The sequence below is a fragment of the Equus caballus genome, chromosome 13 (assembly GCF_041296265.1).
Source record: "Equus caballus isolate H_3958 breed thoroughbred chromosome 13, TB-T2T, whole genome shotgun sequence".
NCBI classification, from domain to species: Eukaryota; Metazoa; Chordata; class Mammalia; order Perissodactyla; family Equidae; genus Equus; species Equus caballus.
The window spans coordinates 43369458-43387041 of NC_091696.1; the positions used below are offsets into that span (position 1 = coordinate 43369458).

The following is a 17584-nucleotide window of genomic DNA, read 5'->3' on the forward strand; positions in this document are numbered from 1 at the left end:
GCGGTGTACCCTGCTGGGCTCCAGGCCAATTCAGGTGTGAAGTCACGTATGTAAAGTGTCCATTGTAACAACTTTGTTTCAAAACAAAGAAATACATCAATGCCTAGAAAATAAAACTAAAGAAAATAAAGCAAAATGCTAGCTACTAAAAGAAATAGTCTGTCCACCAGTGTTAACTGAGCTTTTTCATGCCTGGCTTGATTTTGCCTGGTTCCTCAGATGGCCTTGAGGAGGAATAGTTGGTGATGGGCGATTCAGATCCCCTTACTCCCTATGTGTCAAACAACCATTGATGCCAGGACAATCTATAGAAGAGAATCATGCCAACATGCCTCGACAGCCTTGAACATGCCCAAACTCAGATCCAATAATATCACTGTGGAGTCTCTATCTTGAAGAAATAATGCCTAACTACCCTAAAAGCTTCAAAAAAAATAGATGCTAACTATAAAACCATTGCATGGATAATAGCAAAAAATTGGAACTTGTTCCTGTGTCCAATCGTAGGAGAACAAAGTAAACCAGGGTGCATCCGCCAGTGCACCTGTGACACACAGGGCTCAAAATATACATATATTGACATTTATTATAGCCTTGTTTTTCAGCAAGAGACAAACTGGGAATAACCTAAATATTCATAAACAGAAGTATGGTTAAATAAATTGTGGTACGTCCATACAACACAATAATAGGCAACTGTTAGGAGTAGTGATGTCAACATATATGTACAAACATGGAAATATATCCATGTAAATAAACTCCATTGAGGTTAGGCTTTTCTTTTTCTGTTTTGTTCACGGATATAGCAGCAATACCTAGAAAAGTACTAAGACATAGTGAATGCTCAATATACAACTTTTAAATAATAAACATATTTCTTAGCAAAAGAAAAAGGCTATGAAAGAATATATGCCTTACAGTCAATTTGCGTATGTGTGTATGTGTATATGTGTTTGTACTTCTACGTATATACACACCCATATATTACTTTACTAGTAAGGATAGGATAGGTTATATTGCTGTAACAGACAATCCCTAAATGAAACAATCTGTGTTATTTCTCCCTTACTCTACTTGTCAATCATGAGTTGTCTGGGAGCTCTGCTCTGCGTCACTTCTCTCTGGCTGATGAAGCAGCTACTAACTGGAACATTCATTGTCAATTGTCATGGCAGAGGGAGCAAAAGCCCTGAATGGTCTTAAAGAGATAACTAAATACCCGCGACTCATTGGCCAGCACTAGTCATGTGGTCTAACCAAAACAGAAACTAGCCAGCGAGTGCAACCCTCCTATTCATCTGAAAGATGGAGAACTAGAAATATTTGGCAAACAACACGAGTGACTGCTACAAACACCATACTGGAAGACACACATGGAATTGTTAAAAATAGTTACAACTGAGGAAGACTTTGAGGAGCAAGGGGTTAATTTTTAATTTTTATTTTGTATACTTCCATATCTTTGGACACTTTGTAATTAATTTATTCTATAGTGAAATATTTTTAGAAGTGGGTATAAATTTTTAAAATAGACATTAATATAACGAAATATTCTGCAGTCCTAGAAAAGTTTAGGAATTATTTTTATAACATGGAGACATTTTTGTGCTATGATGTTAAGTGGAAAAGGTAAGATAAAGCATCTTTATATAGTATCATTTCAATTATCTGAAGAAATGCTTAGAGAAAGAACACTAGGAAGAAATATGCCAAAATATTATTAGTACTTTATTTAGGTATATTTGAGTGATGAGATTATGCCTGTTTTCTTCTTCTTCTTTTCCTTAATATTTCTTTAGACTCTGCAAATTTTCCACAATGATAAATGTTGCTATTATAAAAAGAAAAAATATAAACTAAAAAAAAGGCTTATCTCCAGGGAAATCATGGCCTAATATGTCAACTTTAACTCTTAAAACATAAGTGGACAAGTATGCCCATAACCATAACTTTTCAGGAAAAAAAATCAGTAATAAGTGGACATTTTTCTTTCTCAGAAATTGAGTTTTATAAAGCCTCCCTTAAGTTTTATAAAACTCCTGGAAATAGGGATGGGTTTATAGCCCAAATAGTTCCTCTCTTTTAATATCAAATGGGGAAAAAAACTGGCTTTTATAGGGACTACTTTCCACTGTTGTTCTAAAGTAAGATTTCTACAAAACTTCAAATAACAACCCAAAAAATGAGTTTTCCATTTTGCCAAAATAGATTGCTGTTTTCAACTGGTCTTGATGAAAATACTCCGAAAGAATGTTCGTACCGTACTTCTTTCATACATGGAGTTGTAGCTCGGTTTCACATAATGTTGAATCAGAGAATTTTAAAGCTGGAAGGGCTCTGAGAAATACCACATAGATTGAAACGGAAGCTCAAAGAGACCGGAGATAATATCAGCTGGCGTTTATCAGGCACTAGGCCTTTGCGAAGCACCCACACAATAGGATTTAACGCTCCTGGAACTATTAGGATTTGAGGCCAGATAATTCTTTGCTGGGGGCACCGTCCTGTGCATTATAGGATGTTCAGCAGCATCCCCGGACTCTACCCACTGGATGCCAGGAGCATCTCCCCTCAGTTATGACAACCCAGATGTCTCCGGATATTGCCAAATATCTGTTTGATGATGTTTGAGAACTACCGCCATGTGACCTTTTAAAAATTCCCTCATGACAAAGGAGACATTATGACGCCCGTTTTCCAGAGGCGGAAGGACCTCGCTTCTAGTCACAGAGCCAATAAGTGACAGAACCAAGACTCGAATCTGGCTCTCCATGCCTCGACGTGATAGGAATGTGAACTACCAAGGAGTAAACACTTATGCATAAGGTCAGGCATCGTGCTAAGCTTAGACTTTACTTGCATACCCGCGTGGCATCCTCATATCAACCCTACGAAGGGGAATCGCTCATTATTCCTGTTTTTCGCAGGAGCAAAGTGAGGCTTAGCAACGGTATATAACTTGGTCAAGGTCACATAGCTAGAAAGCTGCAAGGCTGAACCAGAATCTGGCTCTGTTTGACTTCACAATTCACACTCTTCACCTGCAGCCTGAGGCTTGATGATACCGCACTGGTTGCCAAGGGAAGCTGGGAGAGCTGAGGCCATATGATTTGCTCATACAATTAAAGGGAAGCCCTGCTGTAATTGAACTCATTGGACATTCATTCATTCATTCTTTCATTCACTGCAGATACCCAAACACTGGGGTGGCAGTATAGCATAGACTAAAGAGCACAGTCTCGAATCTTGTTCTGCTAATTACTAGATGTATGACCTTGGGCAGGTTGCTTAACTTCTCTGAGCCTCAAGCCTCCTTTCCCTCATCTGTAAAATTGGGATAAGTACCTATTTTTAGGATTATTATGAAGAGAGAATGACACCATGCAAGGGAAACGCAGAACATAGTCTAAAACGCGCTACGTGATCGATAAAGTTTTTTAATAAATGTGATTATTGCTGTTGTTACCTTCCAGAAGGAATTGAGCTGGCTAGGTTCTGAATGCATGCAGAGTTGAATAACATGAAAACAGCCAAAGAAAAATCATCATGCAAGGAAAATACAATTGGAATGCCAAAGCAATCCCGGAGCTGTCTAACATGCTAGCTTTTACCTGCTGTTCCGTAAGTTAGCTTTTGAAAAAAAAAATTCACATCAATCCATGTTCATCATTAAAATTTTTAAAAAAGATTTTGACGTTGTGTTGGCAAATGCAATGAGATATTCTTACAACGCAACTGTACTCAAAAGAAATTAAAATACATCTCCAATTTTCAAGATTTCTTATCATTTTGCCTGTTTCCACTTTGAGGATTTGGGGGCGAAAAAGAAAACAACTTCTGTTGCTAGGAACATTTCAATAAATGAAGCTATTTCTCTGCCCACAAAGATGCCCTCATGAACCAGTTCCCCTGTTCTCCCCCAAAACCAAATTACACACAGATGTATGGCTAAGTCTGAAGACGTTTATTAAGGCAAGTCATTTCAATTCTGAATTTAGTTACAGATTCAAGACACCAAATGTGAGGGAAAAAAGATTGGATGAATAATATAAATTCTTCCTCCCAGGAAAGCTTTGCTTTATCTGGTTTGAATCTAATCATCTGCCCAGTTTGTATTTATGCATATGCAAATTGGGCGGATATTCTAAAAATCATGAGAAGGCTAGATCTAATATCTAGGGGTCATGATTTAGCCTTGGACGTCTTGTGGTCATTAGTCAACTTTCTAAAGTTGCCTCTAAATAAAATCCATGGAACTAGTTAATTCACGCCCTGTGGATGGAGCTTTCAGCTTCCCACTTGGGAGATTAAATTTAAAAGGATAATACCTTTGGAAAAATACTAGAGTCCGTATTAGAATAACCAGATTAATCTTGCTGAGATGTAATCAGGTTAATCTGGCTGGGAAGGCAGCAGAGCATCGTGGTTAACTATGGGGAGCTTTAGAGTTTGAAAGGACTGACTTCAAGTCCTAGTTCTGCTTTTAATTGCTGTGGCAGGCAATTAAAAGATTCCCATGTCTAATGAATCTCCTGCAATAAATCCCCTCTGTTGTAGACACTTGGAGAGCCCTGTTTCCTGGTTGGACCCTGACTGACACAATGATGTTAGAAAGAAGAGGAGAACCAGTGGCACAAAACAAGTCACATAAATACTCAGATGACACAAAGATATTTTGAGATGGGATAATATCATTCATTGTCAATCAAAAAGGGGAGGAAAAGCTAGAGCCCTCAGAAATTACCCAAGGATCAGTCAGAAAGTCAATGTAAGGTCAATGACTGGTGACCCAAAAGCTTCCATCATGGGTTATCTTTCTCAGCTCTGTTACTCTACACGCACAATGTGCACCAGTTACTTCCCTGTTTTCTTTCACCCTCAACCCTTGGTGGTTTATGTTCTGTCCTTAAGGACTGCTCTTTCTTGAAAATGAATGATTTGTTCGAGTGGTTCTAGATTTCTAGGAATTGATGGGAAACACCTTACTCTATAGAACTTTGGAGAAGTTATTTAAACTTACAGAACCTCAATTCCCTCATTTGTGAAATGGGAAAATTATAGTTCCAACTTGTTCGGTTGCTGTGAGGATGAAATGAGCACTTGTAGATGTTGAATCAGTCAGTTATTGCATTGTACCTATGCTCCCTGGAACCTATCTGACATCTACTCCTTCTATAGAATTCTTTTGTCTCCATCCCCAGGCACTATCTCCATCCATCTAAACTCTCCTTTTCCATCTCCTTTATTGACTTTCATCTTTCTCCTTGACCATCCTTAACCATGGATGAATATCCTTTGCCCTTGATTCTTTCTTTTATTTTTATTTTTTGCTGAGGAAGATTAGCCCTGAGCTAACATCTGTGCCCATCTTCCTCCGCTTTGTATGTGGGTCACCACCACAGCATGGCTGACGAGTGGTACAGGTCTGCGCCCAGGATCTAAACCTGTGAACCCAGGCCACTGAAACAGAGTGTACTAAACTTGACCACTACACCACAGGGCTGGCCCCTGCCCTTGATTGTTTACTCTTCTTTTTCTACATTTATACCCCTGATGAAGCTCAAGGGTTTAACCATCACCTCTACTCATGTAATTCCCAAATCTATACCCCTAATTCTGACTTCTCACTGGACTTGTATTTCCAGCTGAATACGGAGGTAAAACACAGACTAACTGAACTGAAAGCGACTTTGGAGAATATCTAATCCAGGAGTCTCAAACTCAACTCCTAGAGGGGACCGGGCAGGTAACTGGAATGTGTGGAGCAGGCTGGGTATAGACGACAAATGGCAAGTGGTATTTGGCCCCAGTGTCAGGAAGACAATAGGGCATGGTGGAGGCTATGGGAAAACTGGGAAACATGTCCATGTCCAGTCTAAAGGACACAGCTGACACTTGGCTTTAGCCAACTGCTGGAAGCAGAAATCTGGGCCTTTGTGTGAAATCTCCCAATTGTGAAATATGGGTAGCTAATTGAAATGTAAAACCATTTGTCTAACAAACAAACCACATCTGCCACCAGTTTGCCTACTCTGGTCTAATGCAGTGCCCTCAGTTTTTAAAAGATCAAGTGACTGGGGCCCAGAAGGGTTATGTGATGGATGCATTGCTAACATCTGGCACAGCCATAGCCAGAATCCAGGTTTCCTTACTCCGAATTCCGCTTGTTCGAAAACTAACTCATTATCCTTTTCTTCTTCCCCAAACTGGCTCTCCCTGTTTCTAAGAGCAGACTCAGTTTTCCTGCTATTTTCTCAGGCTAGAAACCCAAGCCTTTGATTCCTGTCTTAGAGTCCCCATGTTCATTCTGGCACCAGGTCCTCTCTTTCATAGCATCTCTCTCTTTCATTTTTTCTTTTCCATTCTGACTGCCAGAACCTTACACCTAGCCAGGTCAGGTTTCAATTGCTCTCTTCATGTGCAGTTCCTTCCAACCAGAGCCTTGGTCTGTCTGTCTTAAAATGACTCCTCTGGCTGGCATTCAATGTCCTTCTTAATCTGTCCCCAGCTAACAAGTCTTTTTCCCACCTACAGATGTATTTCCTCTCTTGTCTCTTCACATAGTTTGTTACCCACACTTACCTGTAGGGGGAGCTCAAAATCCTCCTCTCGTTCCTCCAGTTGCCTTTGTTTACCAAAGATAATTGGCCCACATCATGGGACGAAGCTTTAGCACAAAATCAGAAGTTCTGATTCCTTCTCTTGAAGGCGTCCTGGCCAGCTTCATCTATTATTAATACAAATAATAATGACAGTCATGACAGGTACCATAGTTGAGAGCTGACCATGAACAAGTCAAGGTGTTTTTCCTGCAATGCTTGACTTAATTCTCCCGAAAACTCTATGGAGTATTCTGCTTTGAAGACGAGGACACTGGCTCAGAGAGGCAGGGGACTTGCCTGAGGTCACAGGGCCAGGAAGCAGTGGAGCTGAGATGCTACCCAGGTCTGTCTCTCCAGAGCCCAAGTTCTCAATCCTCACGCGATGCTTTCCTGCAGCCCTGGTGTAAATTCTCGTGGCGGGACCCGTGTCTGACTTCTTTGCAGCCTTCAAACTGCCTCGGTTTTCTCATCTGTCAAATGGCAATGATACAAATCTGTACTGGTGTCCAGGGCTGGCACAACAAAGTACCGTGAACTCAGTGGCTTAAAACAGCAGAAATAGATCCTCTGTCAGCTCTGGAGGCCGGAAGTCCGAAATCAAGGTTTCAGCAGGGCCCTCCCCCTTAGAAGGCGCTGGGGAAGAACCCTTCCTCGCTGCTCTCCCAGCTTCCGGTGGGTGCCGGCCATCCTTAGTGTTCCTTGGCTTGTAGCTGTATCACTCTAATGTCTGCCTCTGTCACCACATGGCCTTCTTCTCTGCCTATCTCTGTCCTCTCCTCTTCTTATGGGGTCACCAGTCATTGGATTTAGGGCCCACCCTAATCTAGCGTGACCACATACTAACTTGATTACGTCAGCAAAGACCCTATTTCCAAATAAAGTCACGCTCACAGGTCCCAGTGGACATAAATTTTGGGAGGACAGTATTCAACCCAGTGTACAACCTTTCAGGATTGTGGTGAAACTGAATGGGACCCCGTACTGAAAGGCACATCTCTCAGTGCCCAGTGACTTGGCAAATGTTACCGCACGTCTCTCATCACACCTGCAGCCAGAGGCTGTAATGTTCACTTGCTGATGCCCCGACGCAGGTCCTTGGCCTCATCGTAGAGTCTAGACAGGCAGTTCTGCACCCGAGCTGCAAGTCAGAATCACCTGGGGCATTTTTAAGACCAATGCTCAGGTCTCACCCAAGACTTATCCAATTGTAAACTCCTGGGTGAAGTCTGGGAATGGGAATGCTTGCAAAGCTCCCGGGGTGATTGATTGCAATGTGCAGCCAGGGTTGAGAACCACTCGTTGAGATTAATGTGGTCAGAGTCCCAAGAGAGAAAAGCCAGTATCGTGCAGTTGGAGTGCCTCTGGAAACAGCCCTTATTTCCAGAAGATTAGCTCAATAGAAAACCGGGCTTGTGCTTTGGGAAGATAGAAACCAGTGAGACTTGTCACATTCAGAGTTGTGTGTAGTCCTTCCATCTTGTGGGAAACAAAGCGTTGTTATGATGTTAGCAAACACAGGGTTGGCTTTCCATCAAACAGCGTCCAGCAGGGCAAGGAGAGAAAAACAAAACAAAAGCAGAGGAAGGACCACATGTGTCTACAGTGTTTTCCAATGAAATCAATGACTTTCAATTTGGTCCTGAGCCCCCCGTGGCAGAAATATCATGCAGAGAGGACCAGGAACCAACTGCCACTACTGTGCATGGACACGATGAACGAAAGAAGAGCACGATGCAAGAGGCAGGCTTCAAGGATGTAGAATTTTGTGGTTGTCATTAACTGCGAACAGATCCAGTGCCGATGCACATGGAGAAACTGAATGGAATTTGAAATCTTCCCTCAGGACTCTCAACACTAGTAAGTTTAATTGAGAAGCAAATTCAATTCAATTCAACACATATTCAGTGAGGGCTTCCTATATGTCAGGTCCTATGGACGCCTGGCATATTCCAGTGGATATATTAGATAGAAGCCTTGGCGAATAAGCTTCTTGGAAGAAGCTTAAATTGTACACTCAATGCACAATTGAATTGGGAAGATTGAAGCTTTTTTTCTTTTTTTTTTTCCAGAAGATTAGCCTTGAGCTAACATCTGCCGCCAATCCTCCTCTTTTTTTTTTTTTTTTTTTTGCTGAGGAAGACTGGCCCTGAGCTAACATCCATGCCCATCTTCCTCTACTTTATATGTGGGACGCCTACCACAGCATGGCTTGCCAAGCGGTGCCATGTCCGCACCCGGGATCCGAACTGGCGAACCCCAGGCTGCTGAAGCAGAATGTGCACACCTAACTGCTGCACCACCGGGCCAGCCCCAGGATTGAAGCTTTAAGGAGAATCTTTATCCTTGTTGAGAAAGGGAGAAAAGGATTTTTCAGAACCCAAAGTGAGTAACTGCAACATATTTAAATGCTTCGGGAGGCTGAGCTCACTCTTCAGATAAAGAAAATGAAGATTGGGGCTGGCCCAGAGGGGTAGTGGTTAAGTTTTCGTGTTCCGCTTTGGAGGCCCCAGGTTCGCAGGTTTGGATCCCAGGTGCGGCCCTAGCACCACTCTTCAAGCCATGCTGTGGCAGCATCCTGCATAAAACAGAGGAAGATTGGCAACAGACGTTAGCTCAAGGCCAATCTTCCTTGCAAAAAAGAAAGAAAGAAAAAGAAAACGAAGATTGGAAAGTAAGAATGAGCCCCTCCAATCATGCCAGAAGGTTTTTTACAAGGGGTGTTCAGCAATGTAGGGGAGATAGGAAAGAAAATAAATGGGGGAACAGAAGCCTAAGTGAGGAAATTAAATTCAAGTTTCGAGATGAAAAAGAATTGGCGTAATTAGTATTATCTGGTTCCAAGGCCAAGAACTTTATTATGGTAGTTAGGGGTACCTTGGCTGTTTGGCTCTGCCTGCCAATCACGTGCCACTGGGCAGAAGAACAGAAGTCACAGACGGGTCATCAGCTACCTGCTGCTGATTGAGTTTCTAAAGCAGTCCAGTAGAAATTTCCGCAACGATGGCAATGTTCCACATCTGTGCTGTCCAATATGGTAGCCACCAGCCGGATAAAATACGCACGTCCAGTTAAACTTGAATATTAGATAAACAGCAAATGGTTTTTTCGTATAAGTATGTTAGGATATACTTTATCTGAAATGCAAATTTAACTGTGTGTCCTGTATTTTTTTCTCCCTGACTCTGGTCCCCCGAGCCACACGTGGCTATTGAGCGCTTGAAAGGCGACTAGTGTGACTGAGAAACTGTCGTTTAAATTTTATTTCGTTTTGATTAATTGAAGTAGCACAGATGGCTAGTAGCAACTGTGCTGGTCAGCTTGATTGAACGAAATGGGGCTCGTGAACGGACGTCCCCCAGCGTGAGATTTCGTGGGGATGGTTTTGAACTCAAATTCTCCATTCCAGCTTTTGAATGTCAAGGAAGCCCTCCCTGCCTCAGTGTGCTGCCTCGCTGGGAGGTCTTAAGAGGCTTATCTGAAATAATGACAACCACAGGAACAACAAGCAATTTATTGAGCAATTATTATGTGCCGTGATACCCACTTTGAATATTCTATGTCACTGAGTCTTGCCACCAACTCTGGGTACGCATGATTATCCCCACCCTATGGGTGAGGGAAACAAAGCTCAGAGAGGTTAAGTAACTTGTCTAAGGGCACAGAGCTCGCAATTGGAATAAGCGAGCTTAAATTCAGGTCGCGTGACTGACCAGGCTAGCCTCTAAATGATTATGTGCTACGGGCCCAAGTTTTCAAAGTCAAGACTTGAGAAATTCTTAAAGCCAAATGGTAGGCAACATGAAGACTGACATAGGTCTAAAGAGTCCCAAATAGGCATGGAAACTGACCACGAGAGGCAGAAAGAGGGTGGAAAGAGGAACCCTGGCTTTGCCGCTTTGGGTAAACGGTGGGACGACTCCAGGCAAGTTACTTAGCTGCCTTGAGGCTCTATGATCTTGTTTGTAAAATGAGGTGAAACTTCACTGTGTTTTGGGCATAAAAGGAGAGAATGTGCCTGAAAGCCTTGGCAGACACTCATAAAGAATAATTATATATGCTAACATGCATAATAGTTATATTTTATTTCTAATAATGAAAGCAAAATTTGTAAGCCATACAACTCACCTAAGAGAGTGGCAGTGGTGTCTGAGAAGTCTCAAGGACATGCTTTAACTTTCGTGTTGGAGGACATAGGTGTACCAGGAACATTCCAGAAATTTCTCTAACATCTTGAAAAGGGAGAAAAAAATTGTGAAAGTCTTGTTAATACCAAGCCTGTGACAACAGCAGCAAAGTCAGTAAGTTTTTTCAAAAAACACTCATTTGGGGGGTCTGAAGTACACATGGCATTTTGACCTGGTCAAAGCTATTTATTTTCAGTTTTTAAAAAATGATCAGGGGGCCGGCCCGGTGGTTCAGCAATTAAGTGCGCACATTCCGATTCTCAGTGGTCCAGGGTTTGCCGGTTTGGATCCCGGGTGCGGACATGGCACCACTTGTCAAGCCATGCTGTGGTAGGTGTCCCACATATAAAGTAGAGGAAGATGGGCACAGATGTTAGCTCAGGATCAGTCTTCCTCAGCAAAAAGAGGAGGATTGGCAGTAGATATTAGCTCAGAGCTAATCTTCCTCAAAAAGAAAAAACAAAGATCAAATGTGTAAAACTAATATCCTCAGGGACTTGACTTACCTCGACCACATCCCATCCCCTAGTCCACATTCCTGAGTCCCACCTAAAGAGGTTCAGGGCAGGACTGGCTCAGGGGAGGGGCAGCTGGTGCTCATATTGCTTAGGAATTAACTTGTGCTTTCATATTTCCATATACCACAAAGGTGCTGCGGCAGGATACCATTCTGCATTCCAGAGTAATATACCAATTTGAATTATGAGCTCAACCTTGGGACTCTAACACTTCCAAAGAAGACCTCTGATAGCCTATATTAGTCAGGTTTCTCCAAAGGAACAGCTACAATAGGATGTGTAGACAGCTAGAAAGAGATTTATTTTAAGGAACTGGCTCATGCAATTAGGAAGGCTGGCCAGTCCAAAATCTGCCAAGTGGACCAGCAGGCTGGAGACCCAGGAAGAGCCAATGCTGCAGTTCAAATCCAAAGGACACCTGCTGGCTGAATTCCCTCTTGCTTGGGGGAGGTCATCTTTGCGTCTATCAGACCTTCAACTGATTGGACGAGGCCCACCCACATTATGGACTTTCGTGAAAGTCCACTGATTTAAACGTAAATCTCATCCAAAAAAAAATCCTCACCGAAACATCCAGAGTGTTTGACCAAGTATCTGGGTGCCGGGGGCCAGCCAAGTTGACGCATAAAATTAACCATCACTCAGTCTAACTAGGAAGGACTATGCCCATTGAAGTCAAGTCCAAGCACTTTCTCTAAATGAGGCCTCAGGTGCTTGGGCCAAGTCTACTGGCTCCAATCTGTAAACTAACCTGGCTCTTAATCCGAACACCCTTTGTCGTCTGGTTTCACACAAAGCTGGGCAGACGGGAAATGAGGGAAGAGGTAGAGAAACGGGAGGACTTGCTGGAGGCAGACGCCAGAAACAGCGAGAAGGGCCGGCTCCCAGCCTGCTGGTGAGGAGGCAGAGATCCCTAAGGAGCAGCCGGAACTCTAAACGCTCCGCTGCCCAGGGCCTGTGAGCGTCAGCACAAATTGTTCTGCCTGCGTCGGGGGGGGGGGGGGGGGGGGGGGGGGGGGGGGGGGGGGGGCGAGGCCATAATACCGCCCAGGGCAACGACCGATGTTCTTAAAAATACACCCACATCGCTAAATAAGAGCATGTTTGGATTAGTTGTTGCAAGGGGTAAGATGGAAGAAAAAGGGCTTTTTTATTATTATTATTATTGAGTTCATAATAGTTTACATTGATGTGAGATTTCGGTTGTACGTTATTTCTTATCTGTCACCACATAGGTGCTCCCCTTCAGCCCCTGTGCACCTCCCCCCAACCCGACCCCCTTCTCCTGGTAAACACTGAACTGTTTTCTTTGTCCATGTGTTTGTTTATATTCCACATATGAGTGAAATCATCTGGTGTTTGTCTTTCTCAGAGTGGCTTATTTCGTTTAGCATAATTCCCTCCAGGTCCTTCCATGTTATTGCAAATGGGATGAATTTGTCTCTTTTTCTGGCTGAGTAGTATTCCATTGTGTATATATACCACATCTTTGTTATCCAATCATCAGCCGAAGGGTACTTGGGTTGCTTCCATGTCTTGGCTATTGTGAATAGTGCTGAGAAAAAGGGCTTTTTTAAAGGAGGGGGAGGGGGCATGATAATCACTAGTCGAGATGCTCTCCCCTCCCATCCCTCACTTGTGCATGGGGAATGTAGAAGATTATCCATTGGCTCTTTTTTTTTAATTAGCCATTCTCCTTTTCTCAGGGCAATGGTGTCCAGATCTTGTTTTAAGAGCACTATGCTCTCCATCCTCAGGTGTGTGGTTGGATGACACCGATACGACTCCTTCTCCAGGGGCGGCCCTATAGCTTAAGTCAGTCTAAACATGCCATTTACCCTTCTGACTTTGCTTCAGAGAGGAGCATGTATCCAAACTGGCATGGCGGTGAGGCAAAGGGATGTTTGCTGGAGCTTCTGAGAAATACAGACTTCCTCCTTCTCCCCACTAGGTGGGGTCTTATGAGGGTGTGGTCTGGAACCGTTGTAGCCATTCTGCTTCCGTGAAGGGGGAGCCTGGAGCTTCTAAGTGATGAGAGGGAGTCCTCTCTGTGGAGACTGAAGATAAAGCCAAATACAAAAGGCAGGGAGGATAGGGGGAGAGAAGTTGGCTTCTTTAACATCCTATGGACAGCTGGATCAAACCTCACCTGAAGCTGCCTGAGAATTTTAATTTATATATGCCAATGGATTTCTTTTTTCTGATTAAACCAGTTTGAATTGACTTTTAGTTATTTGCTATGAAATGCCACCTGGCTGATATAATAGGTGACACCTGAACAGAATCTTGAAAGAGGAATAGAATTTTGACTAGAAAAGAATAAGTTGATGGGTATCCCAACAACAACAATATTAACAATATCAACTACAGCAAAAATGTATCAAGCACTTAGTATGATCCAGAAACTCTGTCTGGAGCTTCATCAACTCCTTACAAAAACCAGACAAGGTTGGTGCTATGATTATCTCATTTTAGATGAAGAAGCTGGAGCTCAGAAAGATCAAGTGACATCCCGAAGTTCACACAGTTGGGAAGTGGACTGAACAGCTAAGCCTGCTGCCCAGGAAGATGCTCTTTTTGTGCTGCTTGTCTGCCAAGCAGAGAGCTGAAAAGAAGAGTATGTAGGTTGAAAGAGCCCAGTCAGTGGAGAGTGGAACACTGACCTGCACAGTGATGAGGAGAGGATGGGGCAGGCAATGAGGCGAAGAAGTTGCTGGACCAGTGGTAGACGGGGTGTAGTCACAGCCATTACTATCACCCAGTAGCACCCGTGTAGTTCTGAAGTTCCTATCATGGCCAATAGAGCTATGCCCAACCACTGCCCGGGTTCAAAATGGGGTTATCTTGCCAAAATAGTCATAATCCATTTATTTATTCATGCAACAGCCACTTGAGTCTATGCCTCAAACACCCTGCTTGATGAACAACACAGTCAAGGTAGCTGCCCTCATGGACCTCCCGGTTGCATTGAGAAAGATAACAGGAAACAAACAGTTACACATGTAAACATAATTACCAGCAGCACAAAGGGCGGTGCAGGTCAAGAACAGAGGCCTGTAAACAGAATGAGGGAGACCCAGTTCAGACCTGAAGAGTATGAGCAAGTGTGAGGGGAAGGCTCCTCCAGGGAAGTGTGATTTCAACAGAGGCCTTGAGATTTATTTATTTATTTATTTTTGAGGAAGATTAGCCCTGAGCTAACATCTGCTGCCAATCTTCCCTTTTTTGCTGAGGACGACTGGTTCTGAGCTAACATTTGTGCCCATCCTCCTCTACTTTATATGTGAGATGCCTACCACAGCGTGGCTTGACAAGCGGTGCCACGTCCACACCCAGATCCGAACCAGCGAACCCCAGGCAGCTGAAGTAGAACCTGTGAACTTAACTTAACGCTGCGCCACCGGGCTGGCCACTCAACAGGGGCCTTGATATTTAAATGAGCACAAACATTCTAAGCAGAAGGAACTGCACATACGAAGAGCGAAATGGATTGGCACATTTAAGGAACTGGAAAAAGACTGCGGCTGGAAAGTTAGTGGGTGAGAGGTCAGCGAGGCCTGGAACTTGCAGGGCCTTGAGGCCACCATCAGGACTTTGGATTCTCATTTACTGATTCCCTCCTCGAACGTTTCCTGATAGCCCTCTGCTGGGCCCTGCCTTATGCAGGCAATGGGGATAGAATGATTAGCAACAATGCTAATAATAATGGCTAATATTCCTTGAGAACTTACCATTTGCAGTAAGACCTATTGGTTTAAGCAATTTGATGCACCAACTCTTTTTTTTTTAAATTTTTTTAATGTTTCCTTTTTCTCCCAAAGGCCCCCCAGGTACATGGTTGTGTATTTTTAGTTGTGGGTCCTTCTAGTTGTGGCATGTGGGACGCCGCCTCAGCGTGGCTTGACGAGCAGTGCCATGTCCACACCCAGGATTCGAACTGGCGAAACCCTGGGCCACCAAAGCAGAGTGCGAGAACTTAACCACTCGGCCAGGGCCCGGCCCCTGATGCACCAACTCATTTAAGCAACTCTATGACCTAGATACTGCTATTGTTCCCATTAAACAGATAGGAAACTGACACATGGAGAAATGAAGTCATTTTCAAGATCGTACCACCAGCAATTAGTAACAGGCAGTCTGACTCCAGAACTCCAAGGCACTTAGGTTCATAACCACTGTGATTTCTTGCCTCTTGCCTAAGATTAGAGGATAGCGATCCTGGTCATTTTAGCTACCCAAACAGGGTCCAGATGTAGGCAGCTAGTTAAAAAGAGAATTTCCCAAATTTGGCAGATCATAAGAATTCCTGGGGGAGTTAAAAACAGACCTGCAGATTTAGATTCAGTAGGTCCACCCTGAAATTTGTATTTTGAGCAAGCTAGACAAATGCCGGTTTAATAGTTCTGTGCAACAGCTTTTTGCTGGACAGATCCTAGATTGGGTGGGTTGCAGCTTCCCTCTAGAAGTGTGTCACCTTGTGCAAACTGCTCCACCTCTCTGAGCATCAGTTTCCCCATCTGACAAATGTGGCTGATGACGGCACCATCTTCTAGGGCTGTGGTGTGGATTAAGTGAGCTGCATGCAAAACTTAGAGGGGTGTGTGATGCTTAGTGAGGGATAATGATAATAATGGAATGACGGTGATTCTGGCTGGGAAGCTGCAAAGCCTGGGGATCAAGTGTCACAGATCACAGCTGTGGTTTAGAAGACTGTCCTGAGACAGGGTCTGGTCCTTTTGGCCTCAAGGTAGGGTTCCCAGCTAAAATCCAGGCCCCCAGTTAAAGTGGAATTTCAGATAACGAAAAAAAAAAAAAAATTTTTTTTAGCATAAGTATATCCCATATATTGCATGGGATATACTTATCTTAAACCATCAGACGTTGCCTATCTGAAATTCCTGTTTAACAGGGCATCCTGGACGCTCACTGGTAACCCTGGCAACCCCACTTTTAGGGGAGGGCTGCCCCAGCCCTGCACCCTCTGCGCGCGCACGTGGCTCCAGAGCGGGGCCTGCACTCGCCAGGCGTCCCAGTCGATCCCAGAGGGGCCGCTCCCGCGGCCGCCCCGGCCAGGCAGCACTAGCGGCGCCCCGAGCGGTCGACCCCACCCGCCCCACCCCGCCCCGAGCAGAGGGCGCCGCGCCGAGCAGGGTAGACCGGGCCGGACGGTTGGGCTGCGTGGACTCGCGCTCCTCCTTCCCACGCAGGGTCCCCTGGCGAGGCCAGACTCGCTCGCCATGTCGACTGCGGAGGCTAGGGGTGTTTTCCACAGAGCCCGGGGCAGGACCCTGGACGCGTTTCCCTCAGGTACCGCCGGCCCCGCGCCCGGGGAGGGGATGACTTCAGGGCTGCGGAACCTTCCTCCCGCCGGGGGAACCTGGGCTGCTTGCGCGCGCCTCCCGCCGGACCCCTTCAGGGCCTGCACCCGGGGCTGGGGACCACGATAGCGGCCGTACCGCCCGCGCGCGGGGCTCCCTGGGGGCGCCGTGGAGCGGAATGTCCCGCGGGGCATCCCGCCCTGGAGCCTCGCCGGCTGGACCCAACTTCCCTGAGAGGAGAGAGGAAGGCAGCACAGCCTGGTTCATAGCAGCGTGGGCCCTGCAATTAGCCTCGGCTGCCACGTCCCCTCCCCCTCCGCCTTGGACACGTGGCTCTGCAAGGCTTGGCCTCAGTTTCCCCATCTGTAAAACGGGCATCTCAGCAGTGAGGTGCTGATGGCTCTCAATGCGCGGGCGGTGCGTGTTAGGGCGGTTGTTTGTATTGTGCTCATTCACCGCGATGTGTTATATACTCCATAATCACGGTTATTTACTACAATGAGTCATCCACCCTTTAGGACAAGAGAGGGAGGGCAGCCTGGAGGCAGGTGAGGGTTTAGCGCTTGGACTTTGGATTTAGATAATCGGCCTTGCTGTAAAAATGGGTTTGTTCATACTTACCTCATGGGGAAGCCTCAAGAGATTAAAAGGATTGCTGTAACCCAGCGTCCGGCCAAGGCCAGGTGCCGAGCGCGTGTTAGTCCTACAGCAGCGAGTCAAGAGGAAGTTTGTGCCTGGTTCTTTGACCCCGTCTGTGGCTCTCTGCTGCCTGGAGTCGAATTCCCTCCCAGGCTTTCACCAGCTTGGTCACCTCCGTGAGGTCGCCCCGGATGCCCTGCGGGATCTGGCCTGTGCTCACCTTTCTTGCTTCATGCTTGCCGTTCTTTCCCTTGCCCGGTTCTCCTGCCCCGGTGGTTTTCTGGAACTGCATTTGAGAGAGCCAGAGGCTTGCCCTCCCCAGG

The 17584-nt window shown here is 45.1% G+C and overlaps 1 protein-coding gene and 1 long non-coding RNA gene across 7 annotated transcripts in view; one reads left to right on the forward strand and one right to left on the reverse strand.

Moving 5' to 3' along the window:
- Positions 1-9432: 9432 nt before the first annotated feature.
- Positions 9433-12261, reverse strand: LOC111772264 (uncharacterized). The gene is made up of 3 exons (XR_002805742.2): positions 12056-12261; positions 10728-10831; positions 9433-9675 (listed from the first exon to the last, which is right to left on the reverse strand). It is a non-coding gene; the product is annotated as an uncharacterized lncRNA (long non-coding RNA).
- Positions 12262-16286: 4025 nt separating this feature from the next.
- Positions 16287-17584, forward strand: part of CPPED1 (calcineurin like phosphoesterase domain containing 1) — a 103452-nt gene continuing 102154 nt past the window's right edge. For 3 of the 6 annotated variants that reach the window (XM_005598904.4, XM_070231004.1, XM_070231002.1), the window contains exon 1: positions 16346-16611. In XM_005598904.4, coding sequence (XP_005598961.3) covers positions 16542-16611 — 70 coding nt within the window. In that variant the 5' untranslated portion in view covers positions 16346-16541. Of the gene's footprint in view, positions 16612-17584 lie in introns of all 6 variants that reach the window. The other 3 variants (XR_011424334.1, XM_070231003.1, XM_005598906.4) reach the window with 2 other exon arrangements.